Source organism: Panthera tigris, chromosome D4 (genome assembly GCF_018350195.1).
Source record: "Panthera tigris isolate Pti1 chromosome D4, P.tigris_Pti1_mat1.1, whole genome shotgun sequence".
Taxonomy (NCBI): domain Eukaryota; kingdom Metazoa; phylum Chordata; class Mammalia; order Carnivora; family Felidae; genus Panthera; species Panthera tigris.
In genome coordinates this window covers 87,878,852-87,903,819 of record NC_056672.1, presented here as the reverse complement: position 1 = coordinate 87,903,819, position 24,968 = coordinate 87,878,852, and the positions used below count along the sequence as shown (strand labels likewise).

The window sequence follows — 24,968 nt, the reverse complement described above, 5'->3', positions numbered from 1 at the left end:
TAGGGGTGGCTGGCCTGAGTGTCATGGGGTCAGCAGAGCATGAACTGGAAAAACCTGTGGCCAGCAGGCAGCAGCCCCGTGGGGCCATCAGCCCCCAGGGGGCAAGGGTGCGGGCTCTCTTGAGTGACACATTGGGCAGAGCCGAGTGTGGGTGGGGGCGGGCATTGGGGGAACCACGGAGGCAGGAGGGCCAGCTCCTGAGATGGGGTGCCCTAGGAAGGCGGTGGGGTGGGGGGAGCCACTTAACTTTGGGCCTTGGTTTCTCCCTTTCCTCTCCCGTAAGATGAGGACTGGCTTATGGCTAGGAGCCAAGGAAAGGAATCCAAGAAGAAGCTAAACCCGGGCCTGGCCCCAGAAATGGTCACTGGGAGGCTGTTACAATATCACCCACATTGCCGGAGAGGCCTGGTCCCTCCGGGGGGGCCCCCCCAGGACTCCCGGCAGGGGCTCCAGCTCTCCGACCCTCACCGGCACCACCAGGGCACCCCCCCCTCCAGCTGGCCTTCTTGGATCCCCCAGACCCCGCTGCCCAAGCACCCCCACCCCACACAGCACACTTCTTCCCTAACGTCAGCCACCCAGCAGCTCACCCCACCCCCAAACCAGCCGCCCTGGTGTGGGGCTGGGCCAGGGAATGGAGACACATTCCCTCAGGGACAAAGAGATTTTTCTCTTTTCCCAGGATAGATTTCGTCCGGGTCCCCCCCCCACCCCTCACCAACCCCCCCCCCCCCGCCCCAGCCCCCATCTCCCACGGTGGCAGGGGGAGATACAAAGGGAAACCCCCCAGGGAGAGAAATCCTAAACTTCAAACAGGGCTGAGGCCCAGCCTGGCCAGCCTGGGAGGCTGGGGACCCGGGATCAGGGCGGCCTGCCTCGGGCTGCCGTGGAAGCAGAAAACGCAGACAAATGGGTCCTGAGGCTCTAATCTGTACCACCCCCCACCCCACTGCAGCACTAGCGGCCTGAGAGCTGGTGGGCACAGCCTGGGCCCTCCTACAAGTGTCTCATCTGCCTAATTGCTTCTTTATTGTCTTACAATCACACACTCTCTCCATGCTGTCCTGAAATATTTCCTTCCCCTATTCATCTCGGGCGGCAATTAGAAAAAGAGAGCCAGGGAGTGGGGGGGGGGGGTGTCTCAAAACGCAGCAGCATGGAGTGGGGAGGCGGCGAGGGGAGGTGGGGGGCGGTGGGGAGGATCTGGACGCAGGCAGGGCTCGGCCCCAGGCCCACACCCGGCCCCCGTGAAATTTCAAATTAGGCTACAATCACATCAGACAGCATCGGGCCGGAGCAGGCAGCCCGTTCACAGGAAACGGGGTGGGGGGGATTACCTTGGGGTTCTCCAGGATTCCAGCCTCGTAGCTGCAGGGGGAGAGGGAAGACAGGGGATCAGCTGGGGAGGGGCAGGGAGACGCCCCCCACCCCGACCATGCCCGACACAAGTCTGCCCTGCCTTTCTTTCTCTGCCAAAGCAACCACTGCCAGCCCCGCCTGGAACATTCTGAGCCCACCATAGTTGGCTGTGGGAACTGCAGGTTGTAGGAAAGACCCTGGGACATTTCCCTCAATCTTCTGGGAGGGGGGGCACGGCCCCAGGGCTTCCCATCTTGGGGGGGGGCCGCTTCACACATGCTGTTCTCTCCGCTTGAAACACTGCGTGCACCTCGGCCGGTCCAGTCCGTTCTCATCCTTGAAGTTTGAATGTCAAATGTCACTTCCTCCGAGAAGCCTTCGGATACCCCAGCGGAGGCCAGGTGCCTATCATCTATCTACCCCCAGAGGGCCGTGCAATGAGCTACAAGTGGGTCGGCCCACGCATGCGGTCACCGTGACATCTGCCCTGAGCAGGCAGGTGCTCCCTGACACGGGGCGGGGCAGCGGACAGGGGGGGACGTCTTCCTTACCTGATGTGCATAAGGTTCTCGTCCATGCTCCACGGGTTCTTGGGGGTGACCGGGATGGGGATTCCGTGTTGCTGCAGGTAAGAAGTGACACGGGGGGTGGGAGTGAGGCAGCGTGAAGGAGGCCCGAGGGGCAGGCCCGGCTGCCTTGGTTTTCTTTCCAGGCTGCAGACACACTGGTCACCCCGCAGTCAAGGCCAGGGCCCCGCTCTAGTGTTCCTCCCCTCCTCCAGGCTGCACGGAGAGTGAGGGCCCTGTGGCTGGACCCGCACGTGCAGAAACCGCAGGATGGTGTCTGCGACGTCGTGGAGTGGAGACTGACCTTGGAGGTTCCTTCCAGAAGATTCTGAGAATTAGAATGGGTCCCCGACCCTCTGAGCGGGAGGGGGGGAGCTGGAAGGGTCCAAACTTCCACTGCAGAAGCCATCTGTGCCCCAAGCAAAGGGCTTCTAGCCCATGGCACTTGTTTACGATACGGGCCTGGCGCTTTCTGGGAGGCACCCCTCTCCCCCTGCCTGGCGCAACGGCCACACCCATCACTCTGCAACCCTGCAAAGAACAGCCTGGGCCGATCCGCACCCTCTCCATCCTCCTCTCTTGGTTCCAATCGTGTTTTGCTTCCCAAATGGTTCCATCCGTGGTGCAAGGAGAAAACTCATCCCACCCGAGACCCTGGGTCTGAAAGGCTGTTGGCGATCTCACTGTGAAGGCCCTTTCCGAATAAGGAGGAGGCTGACCCCCTTAGCTACCCCACGCTGCCCTGGGTGGATACTCGGCTGGAATCTAACGCACACACGCTTACTGGGCAGAGGCAGCTGAGGGGCCCAGCCAGGCCCCTTTAAGGCAGTGACACCTGACGCTTTGCCTCCAAGCCCCCTTTCGGCACCGTGCCCTCTGTGGTCCTAGACCTAGCCAGCCCCAGCCCCGTAGCCCCCACCAGCACCACTCTGCCTCTCCTGGTCGGGCCACCCTGAGCCACACTTATTCCCATGACTGTAAGATTCCAGCCTCCTCCAGGGAGCCCCTGGGTTTCCTTCAGCCCCACCTTAAAATTTCAAGGTAAATGAAGCTAAAAGCCCTCTAAGTCGTTTTTCTCAAGCTTTACCAGGGGAACGTTTCTGTAAGTCCGTATCTACTCGAGAATTTGTGGGCAAACAGAACACCCCATTTAGAGGGCTGCTCAGCGTTGGGGGGCCGCCTGTCTCCCCGCCAGGTTGCCAAGAGTCAAATGCACGTGCTGGCCTTAGGCTCCCTCCAGGTAGAGTGGGCCAGCTGTGGGGACCAGGACCCTGTGGAGGCGCTGGCGTCCCCGGGCTGGGGGCGGAGAAAGCCAGCAGATGGGTTCCCTGCAGCCCGTTTGGGGGGATGGTTTGCAAACACTTTTGCCTTCTTTCCCACTGGGGCTCCTTGGTCGTGGTCGGAGCAAGGAGACGAGAGAGGGAAGGCAGGATGGGCAGCCCCTCCAAAGAGATTTTTGTCTCCCCTCCCCTCTCTGTCCTGAGGCTCCCCCCCCCACCCCGCCCGCAAAGAAATTCTCACTGCAACTGAGACAAAAAAAACCCTCGTCAACATGTATGCAGCAACCGCCCTGCTTTGTAGCCCCCCCCTGGCTTGTCCGCTGGCTTTTTAAAAGAAACTAATTAGGGTGACAATGCTGAGGACGGTGATTCTGAGTGTTTTCCCCCTTGGACGATGGCTTGGGGGGGCTGGATGGAAAATGCAGGCAACACATGTTTGCGGGTCTCCGACCCCACCTTTTGGCCTTGGTAACTTACGGGTCTTGAAAGCAGGGGTTTTCAAAGCCCCATTGATTTTTTGTCTCAGCTGAATCAGCTGCCTGGCTCTGAATTTTGGACAAAGCCTGGTTGCTGTTCAGTGATTCTGGTCATTTCCTGGGTGCAGAAACACGGCCTCCCTCCCAGAATGTGCTCAGACTCCCTGGAGCTCAATGCAGATACTGCCCGCCCGTCGAGGGGCGGGGGGAGGAGAACCCAAGGCCTGGGGCCCCAGACTCGCCTGTTCCTCACCCCCCTCCCCGCCATGCTCTCCTGTCCTAAGGTTATTGGGGACAGAAGCTCAGTGAAGTGACTTCTCCCCCAAAATCTGGGAAGGAAATTCATCTTTGCTGGGAAAACCAGGAGCCGCTTTTGTGTGGGGCTTAACGGAAACGAAGGGCCACGCGTGGGGTCGCCCTGGCCCTCTCTTGAACCAGGACGGCAGTCGTGAGAATGTAGTTCGGGGTGGGGGTTCCAATTCATTATTCTTAAAGATGAAACGTGTTCCATATTCAGGATCAAGGAGACGAAGGGCTTGGGGGGGGGGCGGCGGGGGAGGCCCTGTCAACCGGGTTCTCTTAATAGCTCTGCTATTTGACAATTTGTTTGGCAACATATGGGCTTCCTCTCGTAAACTCCCCTCTTAATAATGAAACAACAGATGGTACAGGAGATCTTTCCTCCAAGCCCTCCAGGTCTTAATGGGATGCTGGCGGCAGGGGCAGGGCCGCGTCCCCGCCGGGTCCCCTACCACGTGGCACCTTGGCTGCGGTGAGGGCTCACAGCCAGCCCTGGTGACTGCTATTTAAAACCTGAGCAATTTGCTGGCGTGTGCAACGAGTCGCTTTTCCCCCCGTCTGATTGATTGAGGCTGTTTGTCAAGAGCTGCCATTGAGTCGCTAAAAAGAAAGGTGCCCTGGGGAGCGGCTAAGGATCTTGATGCAAAACTTCTAATGTGTTTTATTGCAACTTGTACTTCAAAAGGGCTGGCTCGACACCAGCCTTTGTCTGCCACTGCCCCTCAGCGTGCCTACCTGTTCCCTGCAAAGCGCCGGGGACCATTAGCAGCCAGGTAACGGAGGGCCAAAGAACACCTCACTCACACCTCCCATGGAGGGGGAGGCACGGGGTGCCTGTCACCCTCTGACCTGGCGGACTGGAGACTCTCCGTGGAGATGCCCAGCCCAGGTAGTGACCACAGCGCCCGCCGTGGGGCTGGCCCAGGGGACAGGTGCCACGGGGGGGAGGCAGCTGGGACAGAGATTCGGTAACCCCCCCGCCACTCCCCCCCCCACCCCGGGATAAGGATCAGCCTTAGCCTTGTATTGCTGGTCCAGCCCCTTGGAAGGGATATGCCCGGAGGGCCAGGGCTGGGGGTGATGGGGTGGGGGGGACTCAGCCATACCTTCGCATACTCCATCAGGTCATTGCGGCCCTGGAACCGGTTGTAGAACTCAGGCATCCGCCAGGGAGCGATGACCTGGGCATGGGGACAAGGAGTCAGATGTGGGAGAGCCCAGATGCTGGCTTCTTCTGGCCCTGGGGCCACAGAGCTGGCCTCTCTGTTAAGGGGCCCAAGACTCCAACGGTCACCTGGGTGGGGAGTCCCCCACTGCATCCCCCCCGGAGAGAATACAGTCCGTGTGGGGTGGCCAGTGGTACCCCATTAGGCACGGGATGGACAGGACCTGCTACACTGGTGGGGGGGGGCGTGCTTTGTAGAGGCCCAAGCTCCACGGCAGGATGGCCCTGTGGCCCCCAGAAGGGTTCTCTGGCTTTCCAGGCATCCGTCTCTCTGAGACTTGAGGGTTTGAACCAGACAGGCCTCGGGTTTCCTACTAGGACCCCCGGTCAGAGGGCTAGCAACCCCCGACCCCTGCCCGGGGTGGGGGTGGGGGGCGGTCCACACCACTGCAGAAGCCCTGCAGGGCTCAGAGATAACGCATGGTGCTCTCAACCCATTTCTCTTGTTCTCCTGCCTTCTGCATGCCGGAGCTGCGCTGGGTGGGGAAGGGAGAGAAGTCACAGCCTGACTGAGGGGACTGAGCTCATTTCACGGGGGGCCCCATCAGCCTGGGGGTGTAAGGGTCAGGTCCTCAAGAAGAGCCCCCACCCAGCCCTGGAGCCAGCCAGGCCCCTGCCTCTGATGGCAAGCTGCCCCTGGCACAGGCTCAGCCATGGGGGGCACCCTCTGGTCTCATCTCATCTCAGCTTTGGCCCCTGCCCTCGGCCCCATCCCAGCCCCTCGGCTCGGCCTCTGCAGACAGAGATCCAGAAACCAGACACCTTGCCCTCCTCCCCCAAGCTGCTGTGGGAACCCAGGGAGGAGGGGTCAAGAGAAAGCCCCCATGGCCACCGGCCTGTGACAAGCTAGCAAGCAGCCACTGCTGAGGGCTTCTTAGCTGCCCAGTGTTTGGGGACCATTAGAGCTTCCCTCCAGGTCACTCCCACCCAGCAAGCAGCTGCTGGCTGGTTAAAGGGACAGAGAAAGATGTTCTACTTTAAAAAAGGGACACCTGGGTGGCTCAGTCGGTCACGTGTCCGACTTCGCCTCAGGTCATGATCTTGCGACTCGTGAGTTCGAGCCTCACGTCAGGTTCCGTGCTGGCAGCTCGGAGCCTGGAGCCTGCTTTGGATTCTGTGTGTGTGTCTCTCTCTGCCCCTCCCCCACTCACGTTCTCTCTATCAAAAATAAACATTAAAAAAATTTTTTTTTAAATAAACAAATAAGGAAACCTCTTAGGGCTCCTTCAGTGCTCAGGAGGAGACACGTCTTCTGCAGCTTTAGCCTGAAGGGACCTCGAAGGAGCTCAGACCTAGGCCTGTCCTGTCCAGTCTGGCAGCCAGGAGCCACGTGTGGCCACCGAGACCCGAAACGTGGCTGGTCCCGACTGGGATGTGCTGCCACCGCAAAGCACAAGGAGCTTGAAGACTCAGAATGGAAAACATCTCATGAGTAATGTGTTCACATCGATGGCAGGTTAAATGACACCACTGGGGTACACAGGGTTCAGGACATACATGCAGTACATATTATTACAATGAGGTCACCCGTCGCTTTTTATTTTGTGTTTTTTTATCGGTTTGTTTTGATGCGGCTGCTAGAAAAACGTAAATTACCCATAGGGCTCCCATTGATGGCACATTACAGCTCTGTGGCCCAGCCTTGTCTACTCATTGTATGCCTGGAGCCTGGCCCAGGGTCTGATCTGAGTAAATACAGAAGGAAGGAAGGAAGGAAGGAAGGAAGGAAGGAAGGAAGGAAGGAAGGAAGGAAGGAGAGGGAGGGAGGGAAGGGAGGGAGGGAGGGAGGGAGGAAGGAAGGAGGGAGAGAGAGAGGGAGGGAGGGAAGGAAGGAAGGAAGGAAGGAAGGAAGGAAGGAAGGAGAGAGAGGGAGGGAAGGGAGAAAGGAAGGAAGGAAGGAAGGAAGGAAGGAAGGAAGGAAGGAAGGAGAGAGAGAAGGAAGGGAGGAAGGAAGGAAGGAAGGGAAGGAGGAAAGGAGGATGGAAGGAAGGGAAGGAGGAAAGGAGGAAGGAAGGAAGGAAGGAAGGAAGGAAGGAAGGAAGGAAGGAAGGAGAGAGAGGCAGGGAAGGAAGGGAGAAAGGGAGGGAGGGAGGGAGGGAGGAAGGAAGGAAGGAAGGAAGGAAGGAAGGAAGGAAGGAAGGAGAGAGAAGGAGGGAAGGAAGGGAGGGAGGGCGGGAGGAAGGAAGGAGGGAGAGAGAGAGGGAGGGAGGGAGGGAGGGAAGGAAGGAAGGAAGGAAGGAAGGAAGGAGAGAGAGGGAGGGAGGGAGGGAAGGGAGAAAGGAAGGAAGGAAGGAAGGAAGGAAGGAAGGAAGGAAGGAGAGAGAGAAGGAAGGGAGGAAGGAAGGAAGGAAGGAAGGTGGGAGAGAGAGAGGGAAGGAAGGGAGGAAGGAAGGAAGGAAGGAAGGGAAGGAGGAAAGAAGGAAGGAAGAGAAGGAGGAAAGAAGGAAGGAAGGAAAGAAGGAAGGAAGGAAGGGAAGGAGGAAAGGAGGATGGAAGGAAGGGAAGGAGGAAAGGAGGAAGGAAGGAAGGAAGGAAGGAAGGAAGGAAGGAAGGAGAGAGAGGCAGGGAAGGAAGGGAGAAAGGGAGGGAGGGAGGAAGGAAGGAAGGGAAGGAGGAAGAAAGGAAGGAATGAAGGGAAGAAGGAAGGAAGGAAGGGAGAGAGGGAGGGAGGAAGGGAACAGATAAGATAGATGGACACAGGCCCAGGCCCCAGGCCAGGCTGGGGCAGGGACAGAGGCAGCGGTGGCCGACACACAGCCCTGATGTGTGCTCTCATGCCTGGGCGACAGGCCACGGGCAGGGGCGGTTGATTCCCCAGATCCTGGTGATTTCCACCCAGGAAAGGATCCAGGATGCAGGGGGTCAGGGCTCAGGCAGCCGGAGCAGAGCCGGGGCCTTAGCTGGGTGGCCCCGACCTTGGGTGTGCTATGAGCTCCTAGAAACAGGCCAACATTGTCCCAGAACCGTTCCGGCCTGGAACCGAGAAGCCGGACCCGGGAGCACCAAGGACACTGGCCAAAGGGCAGCTATGTCTTTCTGTCCAGTGCTCTGACCTACCCAGGCCCCTGGGCAGCGCCTTCCAGGAGGACTAATGGTCAGAGAGGGTGCCGTGGCCTCTCAGCTGGCGTGAGCACAGCGTCTCTCCCGAGCAAGAAGGGAACCACCCACCTGGAGACTCAGGGGCACTCTGTCCCTGTCCGTGGAACCTCCCAGAACTCCACACCCTGCCCTCCCCCGCCGGTGACATTAGCCCCCAGCACCCACCTTCGGGGGAGGAACAACATCTTACCTTAATCTGAGGGGCCAGTGAATAGCAGGTGAGCTCAAACCGGACCTGGTCATTTCCCTGAAACACGGAACGGGGGGGATCACCGGGAGCCACAGGACAGGGGCTGGGGGCAGGGACGGCACCGTGTGACGGCCGACAACCTGCCTGAGGGCTGCTCAGGGCAGGCCCACCTCCAACCCCGAGATCTTCTGAGGTGGGGACTGTTATGAGCCTCCTTCCTGGAGAGGAAGCCCCGGCCCCTGCCCTTTAGGTGGAGTCAAGATTAGAATCCAGGACTCTGAGTACACAGCCGAGCGGTGTGGGTGTGGGGCGTGTGGCCCGACGGGGGTACACCTGTCTGGGAACACGGTAGGGCGAGCACACTTCAGGGGGCGCACACATGTGTGAGGCGGGGGGTCTAGCCCCGCCGAGATCCCCGTCCTCCTCTAGGGAGCCCCCAGCTGTCCACACCTCAGCCTTCTTCCCCCCACCTGGCCCCATCTAACCCCCACCCAGAGATCCAGCCCAGGGCTGGGGCTCCGTGGTCCTTTGACGACTCATATCCATCCAGTTGGGAATCGTATCTCCTCTCTGAGCCTCAGTTTCCCCATCTATAAATTGCCGGGGGGGGGGGCAGGGAATGGGTGCAACCAGGTGACCCCCGAGGGCTCTTTGCTCCTCGGTTCCTCTCTGAACGGACAGGGAACTGAGGTCCAAAGAGAAGGAACTAGTTCAAGGGCACTGAGCCCACCTCCCTGGGAGGGTTGCCCTGCCTCTCCGCGCCTGCGTAAAATAAAGACTCATCTGACACCCCAGGGCGCTGACGACGGGGAGGAGGAAGAGAAGGCCGCAGACACAATGGTTGCCAGCGTCCTGCCTGCTTCCCGTCAGCTCGGCGCCCAGAGGGGGACTTAAGCTGTGGAAATAACAGAGGGGCCTTTCGCCTACTGTGAAAACTGCACGGGCCCAGCCAGGCAGCGGCGGGAATAACATGTTATTTTCCAGAATGTTGTCAGGCGGCGTGGAAATACAGGCTGCAGCCCCTCTCTGCGGAGCCAGGAGCCGAGGGGCCGAGGCCGTCCCTCTCTGATGCCTCCCAGGTCCATCCGGCTCCCCGTCCGCCAGCCAAGCCCCGTAGTGAGCACCTACTATGTGCTCGCGGCCACAGGGGAAAGCCGCCTGGGGCCAGGGGGATAGTTAACCCAGCTTTGCTGACAAGGCTCAGAGAAGTGATGCCACTTGCCCAGGGCCGCGCAGCCGACAGACAACGTCTCTGTCCCAACAGCTCACACGCCAGCGACCGGTCCGAGCTCCGGACTTAAACCCGTTGAATCCTTACGGCCGAGATAGGTTCCGGTATCGCCCCTGCCTGACAGATGGGGAAACCGAGGCACAGGTGGCACGCCTGCCCAAGGACCCGTGGCGGGCACAGCTCCCGGGGCAAAGGCAGGCGATGAAGAAGCAGGCTCGGTTCAGATCTGCGAAGCCCACGAAGCCCACGGTATTGCGTCTCCTGGTGATTCCCACCCCCCACCCCCCACCGTGGCTTCACGTTTCCCCAGTACAATGGCCACTTGTGCCTCCTCGGACAGGCACACCCGGGCTGGTGTCTGCCTGTCCAGACCCACATGGGGACACCCATCTGTTCCACAGTCGGAGACCCTCGCAGAAGCCAGACGGGCCCCCTTGCTTCAAACTCTGTCCCAGGTTAAGACTCCAGTTGGTCTAAGTCCTTCCTCCCCCTGGAACCCCAGGACCCTCGGCACCAGGGCGGCCCCGAGGGCGGGAGGGGGGGGGGTGTAGCCGTGTGTGTCCACGCGCTGATACACGTGCAGGTGTGCGTAAGTGTGGGTGCAGCGCCCACGGGGCCCGGAGGGGCTGGGGGAGGGGGGCCCGCCCATCTGTTCCTCGGCTAACCATACAGATGGCGCCATTTACAGACCTGCTCCCCGTACCCCTGCGTGAGTCTGGCTCATATTTCCAGGCCCTTCTTCCAAAACTGGGGGGGGGGTGAGGGGGGTGCCGGAAGGGCCACCCCAGCTTCTGTGCAGCTCTCTGCTAGCGAGGGATCAGGGCAGGGCGTGGAGGGGGGACCCCCAGCTCCAGCTCAGTACCAGGTGCCGCCCGGCTGCCTCCCTCCCGCCTCCAGGCCTTCGCAAGGGCTGTTCCAGCCTGGGATGCCCTTCCCCGCGGCATCCCTGGCTAACTCTTGCTCCCGCCCTGTTCCAGCCCCTGCTGGGTTAGGGCTCCTAAGTCCCGAGCGCCTCCTGTACCAGCATCCCCGTGCTGGATCAGTATTCGGGGAGTGAAAGGACACACGCGGGAAGGTGACATCTATCCGGGAGGCTGGAACGAGTTTCCTCCATCCGTGACTCAGGAGCCAACAGCTGGGAGAGGCCAGCAGCTGGGTGTTCCAAATGGCCACAGCCTCAGGACTGGCCATGCTGGGATCTCCCCCACATCTGCAGGGGGGGCGGGGGGTGGGGCCGCAGTCTGCTCATACCCCAGCTCTCTCTTTACCATGAACCCCTGCAGAAAACTCCGCCGAGCGTCCTTCTGGCACCTCTCTTTGGGGTGGCCGGCCACACCCCACGGGGCCCAGGTGCCTCCATCTGGGGCCACAAGCCTCCCTCGCTTGCCCGCAGAGCCCACCTCCTGATCGCTGGTGCCCACTGCAGGCCGCTGGCCCCTGTCCCCGCTCCTTCCTGCCTCAAAAACTTGGCATTTCTCTGGACCCGGCCCCAAGCCTTCCTGGCTCTCTCTACTCGCACCTCTCGGGGCTAGGAAATTGTCTTCAGAGACTTTGGGGGCTTCCTCAGGTTCTGCAGATAAGGGGAAACTAAGGCACAGGAGTATGCCTCGCCCATCAACCCCCAGAAGGGACAGCAGACCCGGGGTAGCACGGCACACACCTTCTCACCCGAAGGCCTCAAATCCAAGCCTCTGGTGTCCTCTTGTGGCCAAACAGAGGGTGCACACGGCTGCAGGTGGCTGCTCGCCGCCTTGTGGGGTTAGTTGCCCCGGGGCGGGGGGGGGGGGTCAGGGAGGGTCTCTCCCTGGACCCTCGAGTCTCCCACACCAGGGCCAGACCCACCATTCACTCCGCCAGCACTGAACGCCACCCATCCTCAGTCCTGGGGGACTGCCTGCTTCTCCAGGCAGGAGCCCTTCCAAAATCCTGATCTGGTCTCAGCTTAAATGCCTCGTAGAACGGGGAGCTCACTGCTCAGCTCAGCTCATCCGGGGCGGATGACACGGCTCCGAAACTTCTTTATTCCGCACGGACATGTGTTCTCACTGACCTTCCTCTACCTGTAGGAGCCCCCAGTACAGCTCTGAGAGCCGCACGACCCGAACCTCCGGGTTCTCGTGCACTCTGTCCTACCACCCTCAAGGCGGGAGGGGACGCGCACATCCCCGTGCAAACAGCCCAGCTCTGTCACCCTGCTCACCGTGTGCTCACGACTAGGCTCTAGGGTCACAGGTCTGCGCGAGAGACCCCAGTCCCCTTCCTCCGTAGAAGGAACTCCCACCATTTCAGTCCAGAACCATCCCCAACACACCAGTGGGGGACTCGCTGGCCACCCCCCACCCAGCCTGGAGCCCTCCCGTGACTCCTGGTGTAGTGCTCTCAGAAGTCAACCCCTCAGCATGGCCGCGGCCCGGCCCCGAGCCTGCTGCCTCCCACAGCGACAGTTCTGGCTAGATGCCCCCAGACGGGCTGTTGTTCGGGGCTCCGTGCCCCCAAGCCTTGGCACAGGCGGATCCCTCTGCCGGGCACACTCTTCCCGTACCCCATTACTCACTCACCCACACTCCTCCTGCAGGGCCATGCTCTGGAGATCAGCCTCCCTCCCTTGCCTGTTGCCCCCACGGCCGAGAGGCCCCACCCCTACAGCCACCTTATCGTGTCTGTCTGTCTGTCTGTCCACTCTCCTCTCCCTTGCTAGGACACACAGGTTCCCTGAGGGCGGGAGGAGCCCCAGAAGTTCAATACTGTTGCCAGATCCGGCTTGTGTCCAACCCTTTCCACAGGCCCCCGTATAAGCTTGCTGACCTCGTGCCCAAGCGCCTGAACGAACGCATCAGCTCTCGAAGACCGGAACCAGGGCCACCCTGGCTTGCAAGGCCACCCTCAAGTCACGTCTGCTCTGTCATAATCTAGGCTACAAGTGTCCCTGTGTCACAGCGAGCCAGAGTCTGCTTCCCCTCCCACTGCCCCGACCAGCCTGGGCAGGGGCGGGGCCTGGGTCAGGTTAGCATGAGCGCGGGAAAGGTAGTGAGCTCCCTGTCGTGGGGAGGGGCAGGGTCTGCTGACTGTGGGGTTGTCAGGGAGCCAAGCCCTGTACCGCGGGGGGGGGCTACTGGCTTGGCGTCCAGTGACGTTGAGAGCCCGTGACCACACAGCCTTGCTGACGCCATCGCCCAAGACTTGTCTGCCTTGCAATCTTGTGTCTTGAGCACGGCCACCTGTGGGACAGCGTGCAGAGGGCTCTCCTGCCTTGTCCCCCACCGGGCCCCCTCCCTCAGTCTGCACTGGCCACGCAGGGGCCGGAAGGCGGGGTTGTGTCACGGGTTGACTGGTGTCCCCCACAAGAGCCAGGTTGAAGCCCCAGCGCTCAGTACCCGAGAACGTGACCTTATTCGGAAACAGGTCTTTGTAGAAGTGATGGGGTTAGGATGGGATCAGAAGGGTGGGCCCTAATCTGATAGGACTGGTGTGGTATAAAAGGGAGGAATTTGGACACAGAGGGAGCCATGCCCGAAGGCAGATGAGGGCCCCATAGAAACCTGGAGAGGCCTGGATGGACGCCTTCCTCGCCGCGCCCCCGCCGGGGGAGCCCGGCCCTGCCCGCACCTCGGCCCTGGAATCGTGATATGACACACTTCTATGGCTGGAGCCACCAGGCCTGTGGCACTGTGGGGCGGCGGTCCTGGCCAACGAAGACCCACAGGGGCCACCCAGGTGGGATCCACCCCGCTTTGCTAATGCGGGGTTTCCAGCCCTTTCCACTGCACTGCATGGTGACCTGTGTGCTCTGTGACCCGGGCCAGGGGTGATTGCCCTGAGCCCCAGGGTCAAGTCCGCCAAACTGCTCCCCCCGTAGACAGAAGACACACACGGACCCGCGGCACCCAGCTGCCTACGCCCTGGTACCCGCTCCTGCGAATACCATTCGTCCTGCTCAGACTGGACAGGCAGTGTGGACAGTGAGCGTGTCCGCTGCTCACCTGCCTCTCCTGGGGGCGAAGCCTGCTACCACCCTGGTTTCCCGAGTCCCCTTTGCAGGTTCCCCCGCCTCTGCCCAGCCCTCCCCAGCACCGTCCAGCCATTGGCTCACCTTTCCTGTGGCGCCGTGAGACACATACTTGGCTCCCTCCCGCTGGGCGATCTCCACTTGTTTCCGGGCAATGCAGGGCCTGGCGAGGGAGGTGCCCAGGAGGTAGCGGTCCTCGTACAGCGCGCTCGACTGGATGGCCGGCCAGATGAACTCCTCCACAAACTCCTTGCTGACGTCCTCGATGAACACCTACAGGGAGAGGAGCCCATGGAGTGAGGCTCGGCAAGGAGAGGGCCCAGCCAGACGACAGAGCCCTGTGTCTACGGCAGACTCTACTAATGGATCCTGGCCAGATGCAGGATCTGTAGCAGACATCATTAATCAACCCTAGCACACAGTACTCTTACTCCCTTCCTGCACTCATGGCAGACATTGCTAATCAATCCTGATAGGCCATCTAGCTGAAACCGTATGCGGACTTTAAGTCCCTCCCAGCCCAACCTTCTGGGCCTGAGATGAAACTTGTTGTCACCTAAGATCTAAAGCAGTAGATAGGAGATAGTAATCCACAGATGCTCTCAACTAGGGATGATTTTGCCCGCCAGGAGCAGTGACAATAGCTGGAGATATTTTTGGTTTTCACACCAGTGGGTTGGGGGAGAGGGTTTCTGATATCTCATGGGCAAAGGCCAGGGATGCTGGTAGACATCCCAGAAACCTCAGGGCAGCCAGCTCCGTCCCAAGAGTGCCAAGGTTGAGAGGCCCCGATCTAAAGGAACGGTTCTCAGAGCATAGACCTCTGGACACCCTCAGGACCCTTTCAAGGAGACTGAGTGAGTGAAAAGATTTTTTTTTTTTTAATTTGAGAGAGAGAGAGAGAGAGACAGAGAGCATGCATGAGTTGGGGTGAGGGGGCAGAAGGAGAGAGAGAGAGAATCCTAAACAGGTGTTCTCCCAACTTGGGGCTTGATCCCACGACCCTGGATCATGACCGGAGCTGAAATCAAGAGTTAGACGTTCAACTGACTGAGCCACCCAGCGCCCTGGAAAGATTTTTTATGATGATGCTAAGCTGTCATTTGCCTTTTTCACTAGGGTTGACGTTCACCCTGGCACCTCAGCACAAATCAAGGCAGAGACACCGCCACTGTGTTCCTAACGTCTTGTTTCCACTGCGATGATTTCACTTAAGAACGGTCTCGAAGCTGCAGCAATGATTACTTCCGTTGAATCTCAAGCACAAAAGGTGAAATGCACATGAAGTCCTTCTGGTGCCTTCCAAAGCGAGTTACAAGCTGAAGTAGCCATTTTTTTTTTTCATGAAACATCGCTTTTACTTGAAAGCATGACAGACAAAACATGGTCTTTCAGACTGGAGTGTTTGACATTTTCACAAAAATAAAGTGACCTTGTTGTCACTTCAGGGAACACTTGAGTATTTGTTACTAATGAGAAAACTCAGGTTTTCCAGTAAAAGTTAGAATTATGGACAACGTCCATCTGACAGCTTCCTAATATTTCCGTGGGTAGTGGTGAGATTGACAAATGCGATGTTTTGATATCTTATGATGAAATGTACCAACATTTGGAAGATCTGCATAACTCAATGAAATAATGGCTTTCACATGATCAGTGGATGCATGATGTGACACAATCTTGCACAGACAAAAAAATCCATCCAAAGTGCAAGATGGACAGGGTTTTTAAAAATGTATTTGTATTTTATTTATTTATTTATTTGAGAGAGAGGGAGAGAGCGAGCGAGAGAGCACGCAAGCCAGAGTGAGGGGCAGAGGGAGAAGAAGAGACAGAATCTTAAGCAGACTCCATGCACAGTGAGAAGACCCATGCGGGGCTCGATCCCATGACCCTGGGATCAGATGCTCAACTGACTGGACCACCAAGGCGCTCCTGCACCAATGGATTCTGATGCATGAAAAACTCATTGCTACAGGGTCAAGTTCCCCATCACACTAATCTTTAAGAAACCACCCCTTGCTGAGTTTAGGTGCAGTATCAGAAAATATCCCCAACTCTCTGAAAAGGCTATTAAAATATTGCTCTCTCCAACACCCAAAACACAAATAATCCAGTGAAGAAATGGGCAAAAGACATGAACAGACACTTCTCCAAAGAAGACATCCAGGTGGCCGACCGACACATGAAAAAATACTCAACATCACTCATCCTCAGGGAAATACAAATCAAAACCACACTGAGATACCCCCTCACACCGGTCAGAATGGCCAACATGAATAACTCAGGCAACAACAGATGTTGGCGAGGATGCGGAGAAAGAGGGTCTCTTTCGCTTTGTTGGTGGCAATGCAAGCTGGGGCATCCACTCTGGAAAACAGTATGGAGGTTGCACAAAAAACTAAAAAGAGAACTGCCCTACGACCCAGCAATGGCACTACTAGGCGTTTCTCCATGGGGATACAGGTGTGTTGTTTCGAAGGGACGCGTGCACCCCCATGTTTATAGCAGCACTATCGACAATAGCCAAAGTACGGAAAGAGCTCAAATGTCCATCCGTGGATGAATGGATAAAGAAGATGTGGTCTATATAGACAATGGAGTACTACGCGGCAATCAAAAAGAATGAAGTCTTGCCATTTACAACTACGTGGATGGAACTGGAGCGTATTATGCTAAGTGAAATTAGCCAGCAAAAGACAAATGTCATATGACTTCACTCATATGAGGCCTTTAAGAGACAAAACAGTTGAACATAAGGGAAGGGAAGCAAAAATAATATAAAAACAGGGAGGGGAACAAAACAGAAGAGACTCCTAAATATGGAGAACAAACTGAGGGTGACTGGAAGGGGGTGTGGGAGGGGGGATGGGCTAAATGGGTCAAGGGCACTAAGGAATCTACCCCTGAAATCATTGTTGCACTATATGCTAATTTGGACGTAAATTTTAAAAAATAAAAAATAAAATAAAATAAAATATTCCTCTCTCTTCCAGGGCTACATTCCTGAGGCCGTATTTTCTTCACAGTGTCAACCAAAACAACACATCGCAAGATGAATGGAGACACAGCCACAAGAATCCACCTGTCTTCTGCTAAACCAGACATGAAAGAGATTTATAAAAATGCAACATACACAATGCTGCTTTTACCAAACATTTTTGTTTTGGAAATAGTTATTTTTCTGAGGTAAAAACGTCACTGATGTTAACATAGGATGTGTTTAATATTGGTCTTTTAAAGTGGGTTACTGGGGCGCCTGGTGGCGCAGTCGATTGAGCGTCCGACTTCAGCTCAGGTCACGATCTCGCGGTCCGTGAGTTCGAGCCCCGCGTCGGGCTCTGGGCTGATGGCTCGGAGCCTGGAGCCTGTTTCCGATTCTGTGTCTCCCTCTCTCTCTGCCCCCCTCCCCCGTTCATGCTCTGTCTCTCTCTGTCCCAAAAATAAATTAAAAAAAAAAAAAAAAAAAAAAGTTAAAGTGGGTTACTGTGTTTAATTTCAGCTTTTATTTATAACGTCGTATCAGTAGATGTAATCCACAAAACTATGGGGCACTCAAGTATTTTCAAGAGTGGAAAATGGTCATGGGGTTCTTTATATTATATTTGCAACTTCCTGTGAGCCGATATTTAGCTTAAAATGAAGCCATTTTGTGGGGGGAAGCGCCTGGGTGGCTCAGTCAGTTAAGCACCCGACTTTGGCTCAGGTCATGATCTCACAATTCGTGAGTTTGAGCCCCGAGTCGGGCCCTGTGCTGACAGCTCAGAGCCTGGAGCCTGCTTCTGAGTCTGTGTCTCCCTCTCTCTCTGCCCCTCCCCTGCTCGTGCTCTGTCTCTCTCTCAAAAATAAATAAGCATCAAAAAATAATTAAAAAAAAAAGAAACTATTTTTTTTAAATGACTCAAAGAATGAAAGAAAATGAAAATTAAAAGAAAAGCAATGAGACTATACCCTGATGGTATGGGCAAGAAATTCCCACTCCAATTCCAAGTACATAAAAGTAGTTGGGATCCTCAGAGCACAAGGTTAAGAATGCTCTAGAGTAATGAATTAAGGACAGATCTTTACACAAAAGCCCAACTCATGTGAAGGCCCAGCTCATCTTCAACACTCAAGTGTTCTTATCCCACCTTCTGGGTTCCTGCTCAGACAACCCCTCTCCTCTCTGAGACGTGAGGGAGATCCAGTTTTAGGCCTGCGGCCAGTGATGGGATATGGGACTCAGGCATTATTTTAATGTGCCAATTGAGCTCTTTCTATGTGCCAGGCTCCTTTTTAGGTTCTGAGAACCCCAAGGAAGTGCCCTGCAGAGGGGACCAGTTCTGACCAAGCAGGTGAACTGATGGCTTTTCACACCATCCCTGCTGTGTCCCCTGTCCACTTGCCCAAGTGAAGGGGTGAGGGTACCAGGGACGGCCCCGGGGAGCAGCTCAGACTTTACACTGTGAGCCTATGTGAGCAGGGACCATGTTGGCCCTGTTTACTACATGGGCTCCACACCCAACAGAGGGCCTGCCTGCCACGTGATTAGATGCTCAATCAGGGCACCGGACTCAACTGGAATTTTCTGATTCTGTTGAATGGATGGAATGATGGACAGAGATAGAAGAGGAATGGACAGGTAGATGGATGAAGGATGGATGAAAGAATGGGTAGATAGATGGACAGATGAATGGATGGATAGTTGATGGGGGGATGGATGAATGGATGGATGGAAGAAGGTTGGCTGGATGGGGGGATACATGAGTGAATGGATGGCTGGATGGCTGGATGATGGTTGGCTGGATGGATGATTGTTGGATGGATGGATAGATGAGTGAATCATGGGTGGAGGGACAGAGGCATAAAGGAGGGATGGGCAGGCAGACCGACGGATGGATAAGAGGAAGACAGAAGGGCGGGGGGGGGATGAGGACGTGGTGGGAAAGTGGGTAGGGAAGGCAGGGAGATGATGGCATCCACACACCTGAAAACAGAAGGAATCGAGCCCATACTCTTGGAAGCAAGAGGACCCAGCCGAAAAGGATGCAGGGGACAAGGAACCCTGAGGCAGCCATGCCCACTGCTGCCTCCACCAGGTCAAAACCCCACTTCCAACCCCAAATCCTGCCGCCACTTGGTACCTTTTTGGCCCCGAGCTTCAGCGCCTTCTTCCTGGCTTCTTCAAAGTCTTCCTTCTGGCCGATGTTGGCCTGAGAAACAGCAGCAGAGAGGCCTAATCAGCCCGGGGGCACGAAGGAGAGCTGGACAAGAATTTCAGCCCCTTCTCCCCCTGCCAAAGCTGTCTACAACACCCCTCAAATGGAGGTGGCTCTCACTTACCAGGAGACCGTGAGCGAGACGCTTCTCTCCCTGGGCCTCACCCTCCCCTACCTGAATGACAAGGGGACCGGGCGCTCTTAGGTATCTTGACTTCAACTGCAAACCAATCACTCCTGGCAACGGCTGAACTTTTGTCTATGTGGAGCACTGTCCTCGCTTCCTCTGGGACCAGAAACTTCTTTTGGGGGGCCTCTTTCCATAGGAATGGAGGGGAGCAAATCACGTTCCCTGCTCAAGGTAGGGATATGCCCATGATCCAAGCCTAGTCAGTCAGAACCCTTCAGCCACTGCAAGAGTCTATGATCTTTGCAGACTCCCTGGGTGCTGACAAGGGGCTTCCGGAAACAGGAAGACGGTGTGCCTTCCATGGTCCCCGCTGCAGGCCAGAGCCCACGGCCCCTTGCAGGCAGACTGGCCGGGTCACACCGCCAAGCTCATTTCTGGCGTCCCCCGCTCCGGTCGCCCGCATACGGCTGGCCTCCTCGGTGCCCTGTGGGGCACCCCAGACCTGGGGACACCACGGATGTTCATTCTACCGGGGAAGAAAGAAGTATTTGCCTACAGTGGAACAGGCTTAGGGAGGGGAAGCTGGGCTCGGGGGCAGGGAGAGCGAGCTCACGGACAGCAGGACAAACGGGTAGAAAGACGGACACACTGCGAGCCTCCTTACCAGGTAGGCGATGACGTCATAGCCTTGTTCCTTCAGCCACACGAGAATGCAGGAGGTGTCCAGGCCGCCACTGTAGGCCAGAACCACGGAGCCTTTGCTGGACATCTCGTCTGGGGGAGGGGGAGGTTGTCGTGGAGGAAGGAGAGTGACTCAGAGCCAGCCCATCCCAACCGGCCAGCAGCCCCCACTTTGGCCTTGGGCAGCCTCAGCCCTCGGAGGAGCTGCCGCGGGGGGGAGGAGAGGGTTGGGAACAAGGTGTTCACCTGTTCTCAAGGCCAGCTGAGAAGCTGTTCCTTCCTGCGGCCTCATCCCTTCCCCCACCCCTACCCCCGGGGACCTGACCCCACACACTGCACGCACACACCTACATCCACGCAGGGAAGGCCCTGGGAAGACTGATAGCAGCTTGGGGGTGACAGGGGTTTGGGGGAGGAAGGAAGCATCCCTCGCCAGGTAGACAAGGTGCCTGAGGCTGAGCTGTTGGGACAGGGCCAGGATGCTCTGGAGACTTGGGCGGGGCTTTGGCCCCAAGCCTTGGGCAGCTCAGAGATTGCCAGGCGTGGCCCTGGGGGGCCTCACGTGGCTCACCCCCCGCCCCTACCGTGACCCGCTGTTGTGTCCTGGGGTGGCAGACCCTGGGGCACAGACAGGTGAGCAGCTGGCTCAAGGTCACAGAGCTCGTCCCAGCATGCAGTGCTGCCTCCCAGCAGAACAGGATGCTAGGGTGCAGAGTCCCTGCCTCCACGTACCCCCCCCCCGCCACCTGGTGCCCCAGCGAGCCCTCGCACATTGGGAGTTTAGACTCTTTTCAAACGCTGCTCCAGAACACAGACGGAGACACTGAGGTCCAGAGAAGGAAGGGGACAGGCAGAGGGAGTTCCCTCCTGGAGATGAAGATGATCCGTCCCCCTGCAGCAGGGACAGATGCGTCCCGCCTTATCTGTCTCCTCAGCTACACTGAGGCACCAGAGACCCCTGTGTCCTTGTCTTTGCAGCCACTGTTTCTTCCGTCCGGGAGGCTCTCCCTCAGCCTTTGGGCCGTTAGGACCTGCCCTGAGTCCCCCGGCACTCTCCACGAGGTCCCGAGAGTAGGTGCTGTTATCGTGCCCGCTTTGCTAATGAGGAAGCTGAGGGTCGCGGAGGTGGGGTCATTTGCTGGAGGTCATACGGTCAGCAGGCAGCAGGCCCAGATTTGGACCCAAACCATCTGGTCCCAGCCTCCCTGGACGTGGCCCCAGCATCCTGCATTGGTAGGGGGGATTCTTGTGTCTGGTGAGAGGCGCTCCCACTGGAGTCTGACCAAGGTCAGGGTCTTTATTAGGCACTGTTGGGAAAAGCCGTGGACGCCCCTCCGCAGGAGGGAGCCCACAAGGGGCACCCCATCATCACGACCACAAAGATACAGGCTCCCGTGTACTGAAAACTTCCCCTGTGCCTGGGCCTGGAAGTCCAGGGAGGAGATGTGCTGGCCCAGTCACCCAGCCCTGCACAGCAGAGCCTGGAGAGGGCCCGACTGTGACACTAGAACACGCATCCTGTGTGCAGACCCCTGGCCAGCCCCAGGGCTCGCACACCCTGCGGCCCTTGGCACGGAGGGAAGGGAGAACACCTCATGGAGAAGTGCGGTTGGGGGGGTTTCTGACGGATGCAGACGACTTCTGCCTCCACTGGGCATTCGACCGCCTGCCAGGCCCTGTCCCCAGCCCGGCTTGCTGGTGACTCAGCAGACCCTGACCCTGGGGCCAAGGGATGGTGCTCATGGCAAGAGCAGACCATCAAAACTGGAGGGAAGGAGGGGCGCCTGGGTGGCTCAGTCGGTTGAGCGTCTGACTTCGGCTCAGGTCATGATCCCGCGGTTCGTGGGTTCGAGCCCCGCGTCGGGCTCTGTGCTGCCGGCTCGGAGCCTGGAGCCCGCTTTGGATTCTGGGTCTCCCTCTCTCTCTCTGCCCCTCCCCCGCTCGCACTCTGTCTCTCTCAAAAAATAAACATGAAAAAAAAATATTTCTTTTTTAATGGAGGGAAAGAGGCAGGAAGGACTCAGAAAGTACCTTGGATGGGACGTGCGGCTTCCCGGCTTCTGGAACCCGACTTCACGGCTCGGCGAACCACTCTGCAAAAGCCAAAGCTATTTCAGCCGTCTGGAACGGCAGTCCAGGTGAAGCCAGAGACCCTGAACCTGGCCTCTCCGGCTGGTCCCCACAATCCACATAAATGAACATGCCCGTCATGTGCGGAGCCCTTCCCTTTGTGTCGTCTCCATTTTCGAGACGGGGAAACTGAGGCTCAGGTTAAGGAGCTTGCTCAAGGCCTTGCTTGGCTGGTTAAGTGGCAGAGCCGGGACTCAACCCCAGAGCAGCTGGGCCCCAGAAGCCCCCTGCTGGAAGGCACAAGGCCCAGGGAAGGGAACCGCTGGGGCCAGGTGTGGTCTGGGAAGCCACAGGGGGCTCAGACACCCTGGCGCGGCTGGGGTGGGCTCGAGACAGGGACAGGTGATGCAAGGCCAAGACGGTGGGCGCCGGAGTAAGGGAGAGGGAGCCCCACGGAGACAGACAGACTGTGCCTGCCCCCCTCTGCCCCGTGGTCCCATCTCGGCACAGGCACGCTGCATTCTAATTGTACCCCCACTCCCATAAGTGTGAGCTCCGCGAGGACAGGGACCATCTCACGGACGATGCCTGGCACCTGGCAGGCACTCAGAACGACGCTTCTGTTCTACTGTCCAGAGGCCAGTTCCTTGCCCGTAAGAGGAGGGTTAAGTCCCCCCAAAGCCTAGAATTCTATGCACGCGCTCATCCAGAAACTGGCGCGCCCCTCCTGCCTGCCAGGCTGTGTGCCTGCATGCCCACCGAGGACCTTGGCCCCGAGGTCTGAGCTGTGTGAAAGAATGCACGTATCTAGGACTGTGTGCCCAGGAGCATGAACGCGTGTGTGCACGCCCGCGCGCGTGGGGGATGTTTGGGCCTGTGTGTGCAGAGATTAGCGGGGCAGGTGGGCTGGGAAATGTCGCAATCTGACACTGGCGTCTTCCCAGCGCCCCCACCCCCCATCCCTGGACCGGTGAAGCTTCTCCTCCCCCAGCCAGCCCCGTCCCTGGGCTGTGTGATGACACTGATGTCTGTCTCCGTGAGTGGAAACTGACAAGAGCTGAGGCCTCGAGTTGGGGGCGGGAGATGGGCAGAGGAGCAGGAAGGGGGGGGTACAGTCCAGTGAGTACCCACTATGGGTAAAGCACAGGGGCTGGGTCCTCCAGACCTGGGCTCAGGCTGCTTCAGCTGCTCGTCTGCTAAATGGGGGTGAGAAGAGCCCACCAGTCCACAGGGCGACAGTGAGGATTCAGTGAGATGCTGGGGCTGGTGGGGGGGGGGGTAGGCGGGGAGGAGCCAGAGTTGGGCACCAAGCTAGACTCCCCTTACCACGGCCACGGCTAACCTCAGGCCAGTCCCTCACTCTCCAGGGCTCAGTCTAGCCATCGGCACTACCTGGAAGCCGTTCTGGTTCTGACACCCCAGGACCCTGGGATGCCTGCCTGGGGGGGTTGTCTAGCAAACCCTCGTCCCCACCCCATCCTCCATGAAGGGCCCAGGGCAGTCTCCTGCCCCCCTCCCCAGATCCCAGGCACGTGCCCATTGCCAAGAAGATCCGTGTTTCCCCACTCCCACGCCAGACCTGACACCTTTCCCCGGAAGACGGACACCTTGGGAGGAGGGAAGAAGGTGGCCTCATGTCGAGATGCCTACCAGCCTGGTCTGAGTTGCCCAGGCAGGTGGCATTCTCCGTGGCCCCAGCCCGGGCCACCCCACCAGCTTCCCATGCACCTGCTAGGCCAGCCTTGGATACTTCCTCAATTCTAATGAAACCCGTGGGCTCCTAAACGTCAAAGCTGGAACGATGACAAGAGCAGATAGTCTGTGCGGTGCCACACAGGTGCCATTTCAAGGTGGAGACTATTCCTAAAAATTAATTATACCAGCTATCACTACCACGTGGGGCTCAGAAAAGGTCAACTACTTGCCTGGGTCTCAGGTTGCCAGATGCCAGAACTGGGACTGAAGCCTAGGCTGAATGCAGACCACAGATCGCCTCCCCCTCACTTTTGTCTTCCAGAAACCAAAACCCCCAATGAATCATCACCAACCAGTAGTATATTTCTCCGCGAGTCAGGGAAACAGCTTGGCGAATGTTCTTCTGGAACCCCTCCCTCACATTCTAACTCTGCTGATCTGGGTTCGTTAGAGTTGTTTTTTTTTTTTAAACCCTAGCTCCGCCTAAGCCGGAAGAACTCTCTCTGACTTTGGGGTTTCCTCATTCTTGGGTTTGGAGGTCCTATCACTTTGGGGCCCTCTTTTGTGTCTGACAGAGCTAGGCTGCAATTCCATACTTTGACCAGGAGGTGCCGCTGTCGGGTTTCAGCCCGACCATCCACTTGATGGGCTCAGCTCATCTGTCTGCACATCCTTGGTTAAGACAGTGAGTGATTTTCTTCCCAATTGACAGAGGGGGAAGCTGAGGTCAAGGGGCTTGTCCTAGGCTAGACAATGAGCTGGCTCTCAGCAGCGGGATTCCTGGGGCCTGAGAATCAAATCGGGAACACTGGCTTTCTCGGGGACAGTGGCACTCCAGCAAACATCTTCCACCCAGGGTTAGGGGTCACTGGGGAGTCTGCCGTGGCTGGGAAGGTTGAGTCTCTACTTCTGGTGAAAAGCCCCTGAGACAGGTGGTAGGGAGACCAAGCAGATCTCACCAGACTCTGGTAAAAGACAGGCAAACTTCTAAGAGCATTTGGAGCACACGGCGGAGAGTGCATTCATTCATTCGTTGATCCTACCAATAATATTGCAAAGCCTGTTGGGTACATGGCCTACCCCCAAGTCTGGGGAGGGCGCCTCCCCAAGTCTGGGCGGGGGGCGGGGGGTGGAACGCACCAGGGCCTGGAAGATCAACCCTTCCCAAAGTGTTACAGCAGAGCTCAGAGGCTTAGACCCTGAATTCCAATGAGTTTCTTTCCACATGGGCGCCCACAGGCAAGGCACTCTCTTCAGGGGCTCTGTGCTCCAATGAAGGCATCTGGCTGTCCTGGCTCGCCTCCCAGGACCCATGAGGCTAAGAAGAAATGGGACCTGGGAAAGTGCTTGCACAGCAGGTAAGTCTGGGCCTGGCTCCCCTCCGTGAGTCAGACTCCTGGGGCCCCAGGCCAGGGGAAATGGCTACCATCACAGCCAAGCAACCACAAAGCCCAGAGCAGGC

The 24,968-nt window shown here is 57.7% G+C and overlaps 1 protein-coding gene across 1 annotated transcript in view; it reads right to left on the bottom strand.

Annotated features, from left to right (window-relative positions):
- Positions 1 to 24,968, bottom strand: part of ASS1 (argininosuccinate synthase 1) — a 53,074-nt gene that overhangs the window by 26,366 nt on the left and 1,740 nt on the right. Inside the window, exons 2-9 of the mRNA XM_042964857.1 lie at positions 21,773 to 21,834; positions 19,725 to 19,834; positions 18,856 to 18,924; positions 13,817 to 14,005; positions 8,496 to 8,552; positions 5,088 to 5,162; positions 1,911 to 1,981; positions 1,338 to 1,368 (exon numbers count right to left, since the gene is read on the bottom strand). Of these exons, the coding sequence (XP_042820791.1) occupies positions 1,338 to 1,368; positions 1,911 to 1,981; positions 5,088 to 5,162; positions 8,496 to 8,552; positions 13,817 to 14,005; positions 18,856 to 18,924; positions 19,725 to 19,829 (597 nt within the window). The 5' untranslated portion in view covers positions 19,830 to 19,834; positions 21,773 to 21,834. The remainder of the gene's footprint in view (positions 1 to 1,337; positions 1,369 to 1,910; positions 1,982 to 5,087; positions 5,163 to 8,495; positions 8,553 to 13,816; positions 14,006 to 18,855; positions 18,925 to 19,724; positions 19,835 to 21,772; positions 21,835 to 24,968) is intronic.